The 18,850-nt window shown below is 39.6% G+C and overlaps 1 protein-coding gene across 1 annotated transcript; it reads left to right on the forward strand.

Annotated features, from left to right (window-relative positions):
• The first annotated feature begins 12,556 nt into the window (after positions 1-12,556).
• Positions 12,557-18,265, forward strand: setmar (SET domain and mariner transposase fusion gene). The gene is made up of 3 exons (XM_040002949.1): positions 12,557-12,627; positions 12,997-13,171; positions 15,213-18,265. Exons 1-3 carry the CDS (start codon positions 12,557-12,559, stop codon positions 16,002-16,004), a joined length of 1,038 nt encoding a protein of 345 aa, XP_039858883.1. The 3' UTR covers positions 16,005-18,265.
• Positions 18,266-18,850: the final 585 nt, after the last annotated feature.

Here is an 18,850-nt window from a genome sequence, read left to right on the forward strand (position 1 = left end):
TAAATTCTTCTCTGAGAAGACTATAATTACTGCACAATATGCCTTGGAGTAGGTACAGTAACTTGAAAAACCAAGAATTTAGTCAATCAAACCCAAGACAGTGGATGTTTTTGTTGCCATAGCATTCCCAAGTCCATAATAGAAAGAAAACACCCCAGGAAGTATAACATAATCGAGACAAACCAAAGGAAATGGGGACTGTGGATAATCAACAATTACAGTAAAGGCTGCAGCACTGTTTTCCACCAGGCAACCGTTCTAATAATTACCCAACTGTCTCATATTCTCATTTTGCATGTTGTGCTTCATAAATTATACATCATTTCTCAGGCTGAAAATTATTAATCAGTGTGCCATGTTGGATTTTCATTCGCTGGAATATTATTAGCATCATCTCTGCTTCTCCGTCAGTAAAATTATGCAGTGCCCTTTCTGCAAAAACAAAACAAAACAGAGAAATTCATGTTGAGTAATGTGCAGCCCAGCACTGTCCTAGCGAGGTCCAGAACTACATCGCAATGCAAATCTGAAATGCGATGGCTCTGTGTCTAGAAAAAGTGTCTCTCCGGTGGGAGTCCTGAAGCTCTGTTTGTTTCTGATGTTGACTGACAGCTCTGGGCCTTGTGGTGCAATCAGACGATCTCCGTTTAGTCTCCCCTGACAACGTGTTCATTCTCCTGCGTGCTCTCTCCGCCCCTTTTCGCCTCAATTATTGCTGCAATGGAGACAAATCTCCTACGCTGCAGGGGGAAAAACAATGGACAGTTCATCAGCCATTCATTACTTTATGTGTAGCAGCTGTTTCTCTGTCATCAATTATAGTTTTCAATGAACAGATATCGCTGCTTTAACAACGGTATAGAGTTTAAGGATTCTGCATTGATTTAATAGCAGGGAAAACCGTCACAGTTTGGTAAGTTGTCTTTATTAGAAAAGATGTGATGTTGTGTGAATGCTAAATAGCAGGTGTAATGATTCGACAGGATGTGATACTATTCACAACAAAATAGTCTGGGCAGAAACTCACAGGACACTTACACAATCATTATAGATTGTGCAAGAAAATATCAGGAATGTTGTTCATGTTGCAAGAAGAAGACACCTCATGAGTGGTCGGGCATTTGTAAAACCTGAGCATTGAAAGTGCTACTTTGAAACATCCGCTGCAGTCCTTTAATCTGCAGGAAATGGGCGAGCCTTTATACAGACTCAGCGGGTAGCCTAGTAACAGACCGGAAATCAGCTCATTGGGACAGCTATCAATGAAAGCTTTTCAAAGCGTGCGGCGGAGCCTGCACCGTGTCCCATCCCAGTGGCCGGTTTCCATGACAACTCCTCCCTTCATCCACCTGCAGGCTCTGGCAGCCAAGTGAGAGAAGTCCCCGGAGCCTGAAATACCACTGACAAGGTCAACACCCTGCAGGTGGGAAACCACTAAAACATCATGTACGCTTTCAAAGGTGCAGAGTGAGAGAAGCTCAGTCTTTGCGCTGAAGGTGAAGCAAAATGACACAGGGGAGTCTATGGCTTCCTTTTTCTTTTGTTACACTCGAGGTGAACGATGTAAAACTCCAGCTGAAGTGGATGAATACTGTATGAGAACCACAATGTCAGTGTGCAAATATTTGTGCAGGTTCTAATTCTTTTGGGGGCCATTGGATGATCTCTTTTTCTTTGCTTGAAGAGGTTTTGTCTAATTTATTTTCCATATTACGTCAAGTATTGTAAATGAGTCTATCTTAAAGCAATGCACAGAAGTGAGCTTAGCTTTTGTTAGACATTTACAGACACTGTGATTTCACATTCAAGATGAGAAGAAACACCATTTTTGATGTCTACTAACCAATGTGTTTGGAAAATGTTGAACATATTTCACAGCATATACTAGCTGTGATAAATGATGGCATTGGGGATACATATACTTACAACTGAAGACATATGTTTTTCTTATGTGAAATCTTATGCTAAATAGAAATCGCCACTCTACATGACTCCTGCTCACCTGGCAAATTAGATATGTTAGCATCATCCAGTAATGACCAAGTTTAACCCCAACGAAGGCCACTGTTGAAAGCAAAGTACTAGCATATATTGAGAGCCCTTAAGATAAGTGCAGTAAGAGTTCTCACAACCCAGGCTTCTCTCTGCCTGTATTTGAACGAAGTGATGAGCTCACAGGCATACATAACCACCATGGCTCCATGTTGGACGTTCTGGGGAGATTTTGGGTGTGACTTCACACCTCCTCTGGAAAGTGAGTGGCTCTCCTGCAGAGACAGCACCTGTGAGGGTTTTTTACTGCTATCCCCAAACTCTCAGACATGAAATTTTCACTACCAGTAAAGTGCTCCTTGCCTAGATTGTATATGGCGAACAATGCTATCCAGCTGATAGAATGAAGCTAAGCAAATTAACAAAAACACATCTTTTATCCCATATTACGACAGAACACTGGAGAGACGCTAATGGCAGTGAATTTAGGAGAGCTGAGGCAGGATTTGTAACAGTGGGGATGCAGACATTTAAAATGCATGTAGCTTGATAGTTAAACTGCGATTTCTTTCATATACTAGATGCTGAGTACATACACCTTGTATCTCACATTCAGTATTGGGGCAAGTATTGGGGTTCAGTATATTGCCCAAGGATAATTTGAGACATGCACAGGAGAAGCTGGGGACTGATGGCCCACTCTACCACCTGAGCCACAGCTAATTACCCTGGGAGTTTTTAATATTAAAATGAATGCACTAAACTACGGTAAAGACACACACAGAACCTTAAGATCTCAGAACCTTTATAGAAGCCTATGATAGAAAAAAAAATCACACCTTGCCCCTCAAGGATGACTGAACACAGCTAACTGCAATGGTTAAAAAATAGTTAATTTATCTTGTGTTCAATAGTTGTTCTTTGAAATTAATCTACTGTGTGACAGTAAGGGGTTTCTTGCCATGGACTTAATTAGTCATTCATTCCATCTGGATGTTTACTGTGTCATTCCTCCAGTCCTCCGCTCCCCCATTTTCCTCCTCCTGCACATAAACTGAAATCTGCTGATTGTAGCGCAAATACACAAGAAAAAAGAAACATGTTTGATTGTTTTTTTCTTTCTTTCCACCTGCCACGAAGATAACAGAAGAACAGAAAAACGTAGTGTAGCAAATTACTTTGTAACATAACACACCGGTGAACACTGTAGTTATGAACCCCTCACTGATATGAGAGTGTGTTATAAAGCCCTTTATGTTGAAGGGCTTTATAACACACTCCCAATTAAACCTTACAGGTTTTAGGGTGCTGGTTTAGCTCAGACGGATGCGCAGGCAACCATATGCCACATGGCCAGAGTTCGAGTCCAACCTGTGGCCCTTTGCCGCATGACTTTCCTGGCGATCTTTACTGTATCTATCCAATAAAGCCAGTTAAAAGGCCAAAAGATATATTTGGCCTTTTAACTGGCTTTATAGACCACATCAGCTGTTCTTTGTCCTTGTTTCTCTTGGTGCTAACATTAGCATGCTAACTGTATAGTGGTAAACATAGCTGATGAACTTCAGCATGTTCACAATGTCCTTGCAAATTCATAGCATACATGCTCAGTATTATAGTTTCATCATTGGTGCACACCATTAAATCAACATACTCTAAATTTCTATTTCTTTCTTCTACATTGAGTCACACAAAGCCTTTCCTTGTTAGGTAAACTCCAAAGAACATCCAGATCTATGTTTTCAATGCAGCTTCTATTAGTTTTTTCTATCAGGATGCAAATGGCCACGAACGGTCGCCGAACAGCAGAAATGAAAAACTGAAATTATGGTAAACAAATGCTGTCTCTGAAGTACTGGGGCAATGAGGCAATGAGCTCCACCAGTGCCAACACAATATCAATTTGCTCGTTGAATAGTGGTGAGAACATCGCTTCGCAGTCCGTACACTGATGTCACCGTGTGATGTTAAACAAACTGAAATTCATAATGCGGAATACAATCAACAAGAAAGAAAGTGATTTGCTTCACTTGCTCTTGTTGTGTACTTGTTGGACTCGACTGTGATGAGATTATTACTTCTGTAGTGTCTGAATGATGGCACACAAAAACACAATAACAGCGTGGAACCATAATGTATTTCAGTAATGTTAATCATCTGTTAAATGCATAATGAATTGTTGGATGGATTGTTCCGCTGTTTTCTCTGAGGGCCCAATTAAAGAGCTACGCTTTTTGCCTGCAGCCTACTGTGAGCGTGAATGTGTGTTAAGTCTCGGGGCTCACACAGAGGATTCAAGCTCATTTCCATCTTCTTAGATGTAGCTCCTACTATTACAGTTGTGTCTTAATTCAAACAGGCTCGGCAATGAAAGTCAGCATCCATGTGAAAAATAGCCCAAAATAAGCAAATAACGAAAGCGGAGACAGATGAAACTTTGAGGGTCATGAAGGTGAAACAATGTGTATGTCATCAATGTACTGATTGCTTTGTTAAAACAATGCGAAATGTACTCATACTCATATTAACTGGTGTGTGGGAGTGGCCATTTTTATCTGTGTATTAAAGTTAAACTAAAACAAAAAGCAGTGGATTTCCACCTTGGTTTACATCTGACCTTACGCTGCTTCTGACTTTTCCTCCAGCACAACTCTGACATTAGAAAGCAGGTTGGAAAAGGTCAGCCATCTGTTGACTAACACAAACCCAAATGGGTCTCACCTTTATGAAGCTCCTCCTTTACTTCAAATCCTGAATGGTAAAGGGTAAAGGAGGTGGGGGTTTGTTACTTTATCAGGGCGGCAGTTTCAAGTTCTCCTGTACAATGACTAGAGGTTTACTTTTTATTGATAGGCATTTCTGTGCAAAGATTTATGAACACATCGGTCAGGCCTGATTATGTTGATGCTTACCTGACTAGTCCCTCAGGAATGAAAAGTGCGAAACAAACAGCAGTTCCTCTAGTGGCCATTTGAAGCTCATCCCAAAACGTTAAAATGCCCAATTTTGCAATAAAATTAGCAAATGTATCATCTGGTATCAAAAAGGAATTTAGTAATCTTTTTTGGTAACACTTTATAACACCACCTGTGAATAATGCCTCTTTTTTAAATAACTCATCATGTGATCCGACACAGGCAGCTGTATCCTCTGTTACCTGTGCCACAGTTTTGGTAGGCAGGGGTACCTGTGTTTGTGGGATAGTTTGCCAACAAAGCTGGCCGGTGTTAAAACTTCAATCCTTCATCCAAATATGGGCACGTTTGGATTAAAAAATATGGCAGCAGCCAAAAATGCTAAGCTAAGCTTGGTAAGAAAAAAGAAATAGATGGGCCGTCTTTGTTTATATTATAATCTGTGGAGCCATTAGCACTGGTGGTGCAGCAGGATTAACATCACATATGAAGTAATCTAACAGCTAAATTCAGTAATTACATGACACTGACAATTATATTGCTGCTTGCTTAAAAGCAGGGGGGCTTCAGTTATCTGCACCGTGAGCGGGTTAAAAGAGAAAAACTGAGCACAATGAACAGATTTCAGTTTGTGCGCAGGAGGTAAATAACAGAGTGGCCTACAGTGGCATATAAAAATTACTTTAAACCAACAAGAGCAGGGTGGTGAAATCCAAACTGCATCCAGGACTGTAGCCTACGATTTATGTTGCTAACCAGAAATTATAGGACAGTTCAGTTCAACTCAATTTTACTTGCCATATAGTGCCAAATCACAATAACTGTCGCTTTTATATCCTGTTGTAGTGCATTTTGGATCGTTTCAGTGAATAACAAAAAATTATTGTAACAATCAGTGTGATAAATGACTTTCTCAGGGTAAGTAATTAAATAATAATGTACTGCTGTTATAAAAAAGATTAACCTTTTTTTTTTGAGCAATGGCCATCAGCAGGTGAAAGTCTCTGACTATTATGACTATATCAAAAATCTTTGTATAGTCACAGTTTCCAAGTGACACAGCATGATGGCCTCATGATTCACTGATTTCTTATTTATTTATTTTCATTGTATATAAGAGGTTGGCAGCCATGGTTTTCACTCAAATTAAAATTAAGAACTTTCCTCCAGGTCGAGAATCAGTTGGAAATGCTCTCATACCAGCATGTTTATATACACAGTAAATAATACACCTGGGAGATATACAATGAAGCATGTTTGACATAGACAAGCTTAAAACTTGAGCTTTGGATTAACAGTTATCACGATGGTGTTTGCCAGCTTTCATTTCGGACACACGCTTTCTGCTCCAGGTTATCTGCACTCTCACATAAAAGGGGGCATTTGACGTGTCATTTGACAGTTCTGCTGTACAAAATGGATTGATTGAGCACTCCTTACTCCAGTCAGAGACATTACCAGAGGAACAGCTGATAGAGATCTATAAAAAATGCAACCGTCAAATACAACACTATAAATAAAACAGCAGCGCAGACCTAATATTGCAGAAACTCAGCTTCATTGGCGATTTGACCATCAAAAGTGTGCACAGAGGTAAAATAAATATATTGATATCTTTATAGTAGTGCTCACTGTGCTTTTAGTGCTGCTTTTTATTTCTAAGATGAAAGCTGCACATTAAAGCTGTGAAACTTTAAAAGGCATATACTTGAAAGGTAAAGGTTAGTCTGTGTGTTCAGCTCTGATACCGCCCCGCTGTCTCTAAAGGAGACACGGAAATCACTTTAGTCTGTCGCCAGCTCAAAGTTGAATGAATTTTATTGATTGAATAGGTATTCTTATTGGTGACAGCCTACAAATGTAATTGATCAGTTTAGTAATCTGGGTTCTAATAGCTGAAATTCCAGCAGTGTAACAAGAAAAGTGTTGGCAGCAGATTTGAACCAAAAGAACGTAAATTTTTTATTTAAAAAAAATACATTTTCTGCATCACAATCTGAATGTGAACAAATGCAAATTCCAGTGACAAAGTGAAACACAGTTTATGCAGTAGTAGTTTTTAGTTTTGTAGTTTTTAACCTCAACAGGTTGCACCTACAATACATTTCTTCAACAGAGAATCTACATTGCTCTATATTAATAAACCTGTCTCTTCCAGCTGATTTAAACTCTGAGCATAGCCTGCTTAAGATCAGGTAATATCTGCAGTATATGGAAAAGATATATATAAATCTTATAAAGTTTGTATCTGTCTTGTGTGAAACTTGTATGAAAAGCATACAAGAGTGAAAACAGATATAAGATCCCTTGAAAAATTATATAATGAAACTTGTATGTTTTGGATACTTACTAAAACAATATATGAAAGGAATGAGAAAGTGGCCACTTTCATGAGTAAATCATATAAGTTTTTTACTATTTCTTTTCCATATGGGTTACTTTGGTGCTGAACACATGAAAAGAGAGCCTTTTCGTAGTGGCCAACGCTCACAGTTAGCATTTAGCTTACATCATCATTCCACTTAAGAACAGCTTTGCAGACATCGGCATGGCTCGAGAGAGGCGTGCAGTCATTCGGCACTTTAAGTTTTAACATCAAATTCAATTTTACCAGCAAATATTTGCCGAGAATCATATAACCTAGCTTCTTTTTTATTCAAGGAAACAAGGCTAGTTTGCAACAGTTTTTTTCACTTGCTGTGATAATAACACACCATTAAAAAATATTCACTGCTGAGTATTGGATTCATTCTCTGCAAGCTGACATCTCACAGACAGCCCATTTCATGCCCGTGTGCATGCAAAGACAGCATGCATATGGCTTTCAGAAATATGGAGCCCGTTTGGCTGCATGATAGTTACTGATGAAGGACTGAACATCAGCAGTGAACAGTGAGCGCACCCACTGTTTTATACTCTGACAGTTACAATTTACAAGGCAGAAGCTGGAGAAACGCAACATGTGCATAGACACGAGCTAATGTGAAATCTGTGCCATGGTATTGTTCTAATGATTTCTTTGAACTTAACACTGACACGTTCTAATTCCATGGACGTGAAGTGAACGGCTACGTTTAAGGGAACATGCTTTTAGACCCTTATTAATGTAGGTAACTACCTAAACTTTTGACCTGTCTGTCAAAGAAGGCTAAATGCAAACAAATCGTCTTCAGGGAGAAATTCTTTCTTTTCTCTCCAGAGTGGAAGAGGTCCTGCTGAGAAAGTGTCCACTGGTTATTACACCCATTTAAAACACAGGGACTGACCCCGTAGCAGGCTAAGTGGAAATTGACAAAGGGTATCGATTTGATTTAGAAGAATGGAACCTCTTGAGAGATTCAGCATCTTTACAGGGATCCTGCTTGGCTGAGTTCATTTGTGAAAGCTGTGCATTGATTGCAGTGCTCTTATTCCCATTTTTACTCTGTAAAACACCCAAACACTTTTGCTACTGCGTGTTATTCTTGAGAGTGACAGGAATTTAATTATAGTAACTAAATGTGACTACAATACAGATCTGAGTTCATTATAATCATACATAAAAGTCAGATTTCACTCTTTTACCATCTTAGCAATGTATTATTTTTCCATTTCTTTTTCTGGTGTAATTATTGTTATTATTGCCTCCTGTTACCTTTGTAATCATATCTTACGTGATACTTTTGCTGGTCTGCTCAAACCAACATTGCACAGGATTAGAAAATGAAGAAGAATCATAAAGAATTAAAATAAAATAAAAATTGTATGTCAATATACTGATACAGACTGGTGCAAAAGTCTTGAGTCAACCCTAGTTTCTTTATAGTTCCCTATCTGAAAGTCTTAAAGCTTTTCTTTGGCTGCTTTTTCACTCATTTTAGTCCAATCTTTGTACCTGAGCCAAAGTCATCTAACACTGACCTATCAATCATTCAATTATAAAAAAAAAGACACCTCACTCAAACTTATTCAAGAAGTGTAGGATCATCTTGAAATCTCAAATGCTCTTCATGAAACCTGGGGAACTATTCTTGAAGACTACCTATAGAAACAACAAGAAAGTCCGGGCTGTGATGATGAATAAAGGCGGTCATACCAAATATTCACTCTTAAAAACTCTGTTTTACCCTATATATTTTATTTCCACGTATGTTTGCACGTTTCAATAATTCACGGCATCGGTTTCTAATCGTTCTAACAAAATATAAAGAAATGAGGGTTGGCATGAGATTTTAGGACATTACTTTTTCACTTTTTCATTACTTTACTAGGCCGACACATCTGGGATCACTTTGACTTTTATGTGAATGAACTAGAACAAGTTTGACACCACTGCCTCATTAACAGGTCCAGTATTCTGTAAACAGAGAAAAAGTATTCAGTATTTAACTTAGACCAAGATTTTCTCTTATTTAATGCTGACAGTATTGAGGGTTTTAGTAAAGGCCAATTTTATTTACTTATTAACTAGTTTTAATCATTTTGGCCTGCGACATTCTTAATATAGCAGGTCTTGACTGTAATTTAGGGTGACAGGAGCATCTTGTTTGTGCGTCTTTCAGATGCCTGCAAAAACAAAAAAGTTTCAATCAAAATCTGGAGCTCTGTCTAACTTATTGTCTTCTTGCAAACTTCTCACTAACTTTATTCATTCTTCAAACTCGGAGTGAAGAGCTAAATATGAAGCTTGCCTCAGGAGGCTGATGAACCCCTCTGACTCCTTGCTTAATTGGTTTTGCAAAATCTTGCCATTTGAGTGAAACACATTGTAACTGCTGTTGCCTGGCAGCAGAGAAAGGCACATCGAAGTCTCGTGGGATTACAGCTAAAAGGTGCGTGAATGCGACCCGAAGTTACCTGTTTTCAACCACCCAAATCCGAAAACACAAACACGACTCTCCCAACTGCCTCTGCGACTGATCCAAACACGCCGCTTTCCCTGTTTGCTTCACTGCCTTTGATGGCCTCTGAGTAACTTGGAGGAGCAGTTGGAAGAAGCCCCTTTGAAACCTCTCGGGTCAGCTTGTCATAATCACGCCTTCTCGCGCTGACACAGACAGATGAGGAAAACCTTTGAAAATTTCTTTGTTCTCCACTGTCAGAGTCGACAACAGGGCATCCAGCAGGCCAGGCCACGGCACAGCTTTCCTCGCAATCTGGAAGAAGGATCGCGGCCAATTTGAGGCCAAGTCAATCAGCACAGTATCAGAGGGAGTGCCTCACCGTGGTTGATAATCTCCCTGGAGAACATGCTCTTTTCATGCCTTTGGTTCATTAACTCTCGAACCAGTTGCGGTCCAGCCTCGGCTCCTTTGTGTTGGGACGCGTGTGTGTTCTCATTAAAATCAAAGGATCCCGAACAATGACGCCCACCACGGACCCCCATCAACCTGCCTCATCTGGAACAAGTGAAGCTGTTTCACTCCTTTATAAACCAGCACAAGTACAACCACAATGCCAAGTCATATTATGTCCTCTGGATGTGAGAGAGAAAAAAAATACCACATTATTTAAAAGCAACATTTTTTCAAATGTAAGCTTGGAGATATACAGCTTGTTGTTTAATTAGGGCATCAGACTATGTGCCCTATATACACTGCTCAAAAAAAAATTAAAAGGGACATTTTGAGAACACAAGAAAAAAAAAAATCATGCTGATATCTGTACTGGTTAGGACTGGGTAGTGCGTTAGGAATGAATGAATGCCACAGTGTGTAAGCAGAGTTGAAAACTATCAGCCTACAAAGTGAGAAAAAAAAGCAAAAGTGATCACATAATTCGATCATCATTGATGCTGACAGCAGCCAAATGAAAAAGTGGTGGAATACAGTCAAAAAGTTCCTCAGAGGATGAATTATGAGTTTGTAATTCCCTGATTTTCACCATTTAGTCAAACGTTTTTTCTTGGCCTTTGCGTTATTTAAACAGCAACAAGCTAACAGTTGTGCCACTTAAAATTAATTGTAAGAGCGTTTTCATCACAGCCTTGAGCTTTTATTTAGAACATTAGATTAATACTGTCTGACTTTTATTATAAATCTTACTGTTGTGATTTTTTTTTTAAATTTTTATTTAATTTTAATTTTAATTTTTTTATTTATTTTATTTATTTATTTATTTTATTTTATTTTATTTTATTTTATTTTATTTAGTCTGAGTGAACCGTACAAGAATTCTAATATATGACTGTGCCTGTGCAAATGGTACCTAAGTCTCCTCAATCCCTAAATCAAAGTACCTGTAAAACTTTAACCCACCTTATACTGGCCACATCCCCTCTAACCTCCCAGCACTGCTCTGATCCACTGCACTGTGGCCTGTTCAGCATCTCTTTTAGTGTCAAACACAAAGGTGTTTGTAGCAAATCCTATAAGTCCTGTAAGTTGCGAAGTGGGGTCTTTGTGGATCAAACTTGCTTTTCTAGCATATCCAAGCAGTGGGGAATATGGAGGATAATAAACAATCTTAGAGCTCTTAGTCATGTTCTTCAGACTATCCCAGAACAGCATCTGCAGTGCAGCCTAGCAGATTATCCTGCAGCAAGACACCCCTTCCATAAGACAGTAGCATTGACATGAGAGGCATTCATGGTCATGTAGACAGTAGGTATCAAGGTAATATACAAAATCTCCCAGCAGATTATTGCACTGAGCCTTATTCTTGAAATACACCCTGTTGTCACTGCTTTCATGTACTCCTGTTCTGTGGGCCTTTAACAATGGAAAGAGGTCAGTGTGGACACTTGACTAGTATTTGTCTGCAGTCCCAAATGCTTCAAGCTGCTCTGTTTTTACAACCTTTCCACAGGCTTGGCTTTCCTTGGACCGCATTTGGTACATCATACCAAAATAAGTGTTATATTACAGCATCTATCAGTGAGGGTTTTTTTAACCACAACCATTCATTTATACTCCACAATGTATGCTTGCCCACCACTGAAAATGCAAAAGGGCCTCTTTGGTTTGGTTTGTCTGTTCTTGGGTACTTGAGAAACACGGCAGTGCAACACAGTCGACTAAAAGAAGAGAACCTGTTCCCTCCTTAGAAAGAAAGGACTCGTTCTGAGGTAAGAGTAACACAGTGATTCTCATTCTCAGGTGATTACAAACTAATAAAAATTTAACTGAATATTAAATTAATTTTCTGCCAATATATTCTTCTAAATTCTGCACACTGGACCAAAATAGCACTTGCCATTGCATGACCTCATAGAGATCAAATGGATGAAAACTCATATATTTTGGATAATTAAGGGGAATTCTAAATCTGTTCAATAGAACTGATCAAATTGACAGATTTTACAATTTGCACAAATAAACAGATAAAGGAGATCTCATGGTACATGTTTCAAAAGCTTTTATATTTGTCAGTCCCTCATGTTGTCCACTTAGTCAATTTGTCAATTAGTTTATTGTCAAAAGCTTGCATTTCACTTCAGTTGATTGAATATGCAGTCCCAACTCTTGATGCAGGCTTACTGACAGCACTAATTTCGCCCAAGGACAAAGATGAAGGCTGGTTCTCAAAGGAAAATCCTCGGTCACTTGTGTGCACCATGGAAATGCCAGCTGACAATGTGACCTCCCTCCATCTGCTTCTGATAACCACCACAGAATAAAGCACTGCATATCAATTACACATGCCAGTGCAACACCACAGAAAGGTTAAACATGGAATCTGCATGGTTGAAGAGATGGAAGATGAGGATGCAGATGAAAAGTCCCATCGCAGAAAACAGAAGGTATAGCACATTAAGCACATAAGGTTGTTCAGCACTTTAAATGCACTTTAAAATGTTTGGCTTCTGTTAAAACAACTGCTTTCCTCTCTTGCAAATGTGTTGGAGACGAGGACTCAAAAGAGTCATACTAGTGCTTTCCTGATGAAATACTGCCATCTGCAGGCAATACTGGAAGCAACTGTGGGATGAAGTGCAAAGGAAGTTTTTTTTTCTTCTTCTCAGTAATAAGATTAAAAAATAATAATGTTATAAAACTGATTGATTTTGTTTTTGAACTCATCATTTTCACGTGGAAAAATAAGTGTCCTTGTCCAGCTGGTCAATAATGGCCATCAGGCTTTAATTGCTGTGGTGTAATGCCACCACTAGAGGGCGAAAGTTGCTAATGAAGCCACCGGAAGTTGGTTTGTTGACATCTGTAGCAGATTCGCTGTTTCAGGCAGCTACAGGAATGAATGTGACTGACGCGCACGGCGGTGATCTGAGTCGAGGTCTGGAGGAGGTTCCCGTTTTATTTGAAGGACTGGCATTTCATACTTTTCAGGTAACGATACTTTAACTCGCTTTTCTCTCTATTTGAACACGTTTGAGCATTTCAAAACACTGCACCGATATTTTAGCTGCTATGTTTAGCTAGCTTAGTGTAAGGGTGGTTAAAATAGAAGTAGTTCTTGCCTTTTTATTAATGTGGTGACACTAAAACTTTAACTAAACGTGTTGTAAGTTAAGACAAACAGCAACGATACAGGCCAATTACTATTTTTCCTAGTGGTGTTTAGATTAATCATGGGACATCGGAATTTTTAATTAAACTTGGTGGGAACACAAAAAACATAACATAAAAAGCTTTTTAAAACATCTCAGATTAACTGTCCTGTGGATATGTAACTATAAATAAGTAGTACGTAGCTGTACAATATATGGACAAAACCACTGGGCCAAAACCGCTTGGGCAACTTTTATACACTATGATCCTCAGCACTTAGTGACGTGGCCTGTCACTTAATGGCGTTAGTAAGTTCCTAAACACTTGCACTTTGCACCATCAACACTACTTACAGTTGGTCATGGAATATCTTTAAAAGAAGAAATTTCAAGAACTGACGTGTTGCAACGATGGTATCCTGTTGCAATACCACACCGGAATTTATTGAGGTCTTTACAAAGACCCATTCATTCACAAATGTTTTTAACAGCAGACAGCATGGCTAGAAGCATGATTTTTATACACCTGTGGTCATGAGATTCAGATATTAAGAGGTAGTGTCCAATACTTTGGTCCGTATAACGTATTTTGGATGAGACCCACACAAAAATATGCAAATATAATCAAAATGTGAGCACTAATATTCCCTCCATTTCTCAGAAACTCGTCCTTTTAGTTTTACGTCAATGCTCGAGCCTGTGCCAGCTGTCATAAAGGCACAGGTACAACATGAACGCATAAAATAGTGTTTTTAGTTTGCTGTAACAGGTAGCCACACACCTTTATCCAAAAGTAGTCATTAGCAATTCTAATCGCTAATGCTGCCATCAGCTGTTTACTGGGTGGTTAATATTTTAACACCTTGCAATTATAACACTTCATTTCAGTCTTGACACAAATGAAAAACTAATGTTACTGTCTGTGTGTCTTGTTTAAACCAGAACTGCTGGAACTACATATTTTTGATGTTCTAATCATCAGAAAGTTCACAAGATGCCCGAGTGAAGTGCCAATCACTGTATGTGTAGGTTGTTACATTGCACATTTATATAGTGTACATGCTTATTAGATGGAATTTGAATACATTTGTATTACACTGGAATTACTTCTACAATTCCCCTCCCCTAATATTGACTTTGTGGCTGTGGCCTCGATGACAGCACAAATTAAAACTGACATGTAGTGAGAGTGGACTTTGAATCACAGCTCCTCTCTCTACCTTCTGTTCATGCCCTGTGCAAACATGGACATAAAGTAGATGCATGCCAAAGAGGTGTATGGTGGTGCTGCTCCAGGTCACCAGTGTAACTCTCATTTATATGATTTTGAGCGTTGATACCAATGTTATGTTATTTTAGAGTTTCAAAAAAAGACTAATGCTGTGTAAACGGATCAGCCAAACAAACAGAAACAATGCTGTAATTCATTTATGCCATTTAAACGATGAGTATAAAAGTAACCGAGTGATCTAGAAAACCCTCAGTGTCAAAAACCTCCAAAAATCCTGGTGGTTTTTAACACTTTTAAATGCAACACATTGTTTTACCAACAGATGGCAGCAAATCATCACAGCCACATTACCAACACGCAGTACAAGAAATAACTGCCTCCTAAACTTCAACTCCTTACTCGTGATGCTCCAGAGGACATATTATGATTGTATGTGTGGATGTGGTTGTTAATGGAGGTTGACAGTTTTCAGATACTTAAAAGTCTTGTATGCTTTAACAAACTGTCCAAAAAAAACAAAAGAATTTGATTACTATCTGTGGATTGTCTTCTTCATCTGTATTGTTTTACACAATTTCCACAAGTTGTTGGTTTTTTGTTTTGTTTTTTTAAATTGCAACGCTCATTGTGTCTTTATGTTGTCTTTCAGTACTCTCCAGATAACGTTCAGGGGCCAGGATCCACTGTAGACCCCAGTGAAGTTACCCTTCCTGGATGCTCCTGCCTTTCCCACTCGTGCTGCATTGACAGCTGTTCCTGCCTGCATACCCATGGCCAGACGTATGACAGCACAGGCATGCTGCTCAACCTCAACAGAACAGACTCCGGTTTCTGCTCACCTGTATTTGAGTGTAATGCCCTTTGCACCTGCAGTGACGATTGCTCTAACCGGGTGGTGCAGAGAGGGCTGCGGTTTAGGTTGCAAGTGTACAAAACCCGGGACAGGGGCTGGGGAGCCCGGACACTAGAGAAAATCTCACACGGGGCATTTGTATGTGAGTATGCAGGGGAGGTGATCAGTTTTGAGGAGGCCAGGCGCCGACAGCTTGCCCAGAGGTCTGAAGAAAATAATTACATTATCGCTGTAAGGGAGCACGCGGGCACGGGCTCCGTCACTGAGACGTTTGTAGACCCAGCCCAGGTGGGAAACGTGGGTCGCTTTCTCAACCACTCCTGCATGCCTAATCTGGTCATGGTGCCAGTGCGTGTGCACTCTGTAATTCCCAGATTGGCGCTGTTTGCTGGACGGGACATTGAAGCTCAGGAGGAGCTGACATTCGACTACTCAGGAGGATACAGTAACCAGCGTCCTGCAGAGCTGCTGCCCATGCAAAGCGATGCACAGGCCAGGAGGACAGATGGACTCCAGAAGAAAGTGTGTCGCTGTGGTTCCAACAACTGCACACAATTCCTTCCTCTGGATTTATCCATTCTCAGCTGAAATTATCATGAACATTGGGGAAAGATTACTGTAAAACAAGAGACCTTCAGCTTTTCTTTTCTTTTGTTCTGATGCTTATTTATTCATGTCTTTGTGTTCTTAAAATCTTCATTAATTCAGCTGCTTGTTAGCACAAGACAACGCAGCATGTTGGTGGCTCCATGAACACAATGAGCTGGATGAGTCATGTCTGTGCCCATCTCTGCTTCCTTCCTGTTTGGTCCCCTGAGTGTCTGCTGACCTGCCACTGTCTTAATGCCGTCTCCCACTAACTGCGAGATGATGCAATGAAAACAAGAACAATTAGATTCTTGCTGACATTCTTATCTGTTCTTTCACTTGTATAATCTATTTCATGTATTAGGACAGGCTTGTTCCCAGGTGATTTACAGTCTTATAGTTATTGTCCTGTCCTGGCCCATTTCTCACACCATACATGATTCTGGAAGAAGTAGTGAAGTCATTTGCACTGGCAGGTGTGAAAGAATGATGTTTAATAGGTTTCCTTTTATAGTCACATAGGATCAAGATTGGAACCTCTGGTAGAGCTCAGTGCAAGTAAAGACGTGAGATGTTTTATTCCAAAAAGAAAAACTCACATAAAAGGTGATAATTGTCATATGTCTCCATCTGCTTGACATGTCTCTGTTGTCGTTGTGCTACACAGCCACCTTTCATAGATATCCTCAGCTTCTCATCGCACTCAAACCTCAAGAGAAGTGGGACCAATTAAAAAGAGCCACGGGGTATAGTTTATATAGAAACAGACCTTATTCCCCTGTCAGAGGGGGGGGCAAGGTGTCCCACTTAAGTGTGACCATTCTGAAATCAGAACCTTCTCTCAATCTGCCCCATTTCTAGTCTAGACCTGCTTTCATCTTATTAATATCCACATCTGGGTTAATTAGGATGGAGACCATGTTTCATCCAGAAATGGGACCAGTACTCCAGCCACAGTGGGGCTGAGAAAGACTAGCGGCAGTGGTGGTGGTGGTGGAAGGAGTGGCAGCCTTCTGTTAATTGGAGACCGCTGTCAAGTTGATTGGTTTTCGTGTCACCCAGTGGAGAAGCAAAGTGCTGTATCAACCTATATTCCTTCCTCTCTTAGGGTTACCTGGAATTCTTTCTGTTCGTTGAGCCTAATCTGATCCACGTTCAAACTTAAAGGAGTCATTTGGATTTCTAATATTTTTCTTCCAAAGAGTTGGATGAGAAGATCACTTGCATCGGTCTGGACATTTGAAAAACACCCCAGCTTTAAAGCATTTTTAAAATGTGCTAAATTAAACTTTGGGTATTATAAAAAAAAATACACAACATGTCTGACACCTCCCCTGTCTGACTCCAGTAACACAGTACAAATGTCCAGTGTTATACAGCAGATGCTAACATGTAGCATGTAGTCAGAAATAGCCAGGCAAATGCTGCTGCTGAGCCTGTGGCCTTGGACTCAACATTAACAGAGAAATGCAGAAAAGGAGTAATTGTGCATATGTAACATAAAAGAGAAGAGTGTATAAAGTTATACATCATATTATATATCATTTGTATAACTCGTGTGTGCAGCATCTGCTATGTCTTTAGTTTAAGGTCAAATCCTTAGAATTCTTCTGGTCTTTTCTTTGTTTTGCCTTTGTGAAAAATTAGATTCCACTGTCAGTGCAAACAAAAAAAGACAAAGAACAAAAAAAAAGAACCGAGTGTAAGAAGAAAAACAGTCGGTCTTCAAAATCATGACTCATGTCATTTTTTTTTTTTTTTGAGTCAATGTCCCTGGAATCCCCATGGCAACCGGCTGTGTGTACAGGCGGTGGTTTGGACAGCAGCGGTTGGTTCGGAGGTGCACGATGGATGAGCTCAAATCCTGGCTGCTACATGTATGGCTCCTTTCCAGGGTTGTCACCTAGCAACCAGCAGTTAATCACATGAGGTGAACTTCCCTACCAGACACCCTCCCAGCTCCCTCCACCAGTCGGGGAAAAAAAATAAGCCAAACAAGCTTTACAGTGCCATGTCACTGTGGGACTGGATTTTGACCGTAGACTGCGGTCATTGTTTCTGCATGTGTGTGGTAGCGGCTTGAATCAGTGTTCAGGACAAATCAAGAAACTGGAATGTCCAAAAAATTCCACAATAGGATGATGTGCTGTTTCATACCAGTGTGACTAAAATGTACTCTTTTGGATCTTTTTGAGAATTTTTGGTATTTATTTTATGAAATGTTACTTGGATATCTGCATAAAGAACTTCTGCTAACATAACTTCAAAGTGAGACTGTGCAGCCTTTGACAGTACACATTCTTTTTTGAAGGGGGTCATTCATAAATTAAATAGCTCTGAATACTAAAAACATGCACTACAGCTCTATACTGGGTTTCTATGTGGTGTCAGAATCCTAAATTGGGAAATTTAAGAACATGTCAAAATACAGCATTCAAGTTATTGCTGTGTAACTGAAATTAGTTAACCGACTCCAAGAATTTATTGCTGCGTTAGAATGGTGCAGATAAACATGTCATTGGTTATCGCTGAAGTAAAACAAAAAGCAAACACTGTAGCTGGGTAGATGGCATGTTTGTACCTTCCTGTTTATGATCTTTGTTATCTCAGAGTGCCTCAAGATGATGGATTTAGTAACTGTTAATTCATCATAGAAATAAGTTTCATGTCTTTTCTGTAGAAAGTTCAGTGACAATTTTAACACTGTCTCTTTTGCAAAGGGTAAACAAGCAGTTAGTCACCATACTTAGCATTAGGACAGAAAATGGCTTCCCGCAATGCACTATTTCTTCTTCACTCATCTCTTTGTCACTCTGTGTTTATACAAAACTCTGCTCAGAATCAGA

This window comes from Simochromis diagramma, unplaced genomic scaffold (genome assembly GCF_900408965.1).
Source record: "Simochromis diagramma unplaced genomic scaffold, fSimDia1.1 OVJJ01000646.1, whole genome shotgun sequence".
Taxonomy (NCBI): Eukaryota; Metazoa; Chordata; class Actinopteri; order Cichliformes; family Cichlidae; genus Simochromis; species Simochromis diagramma.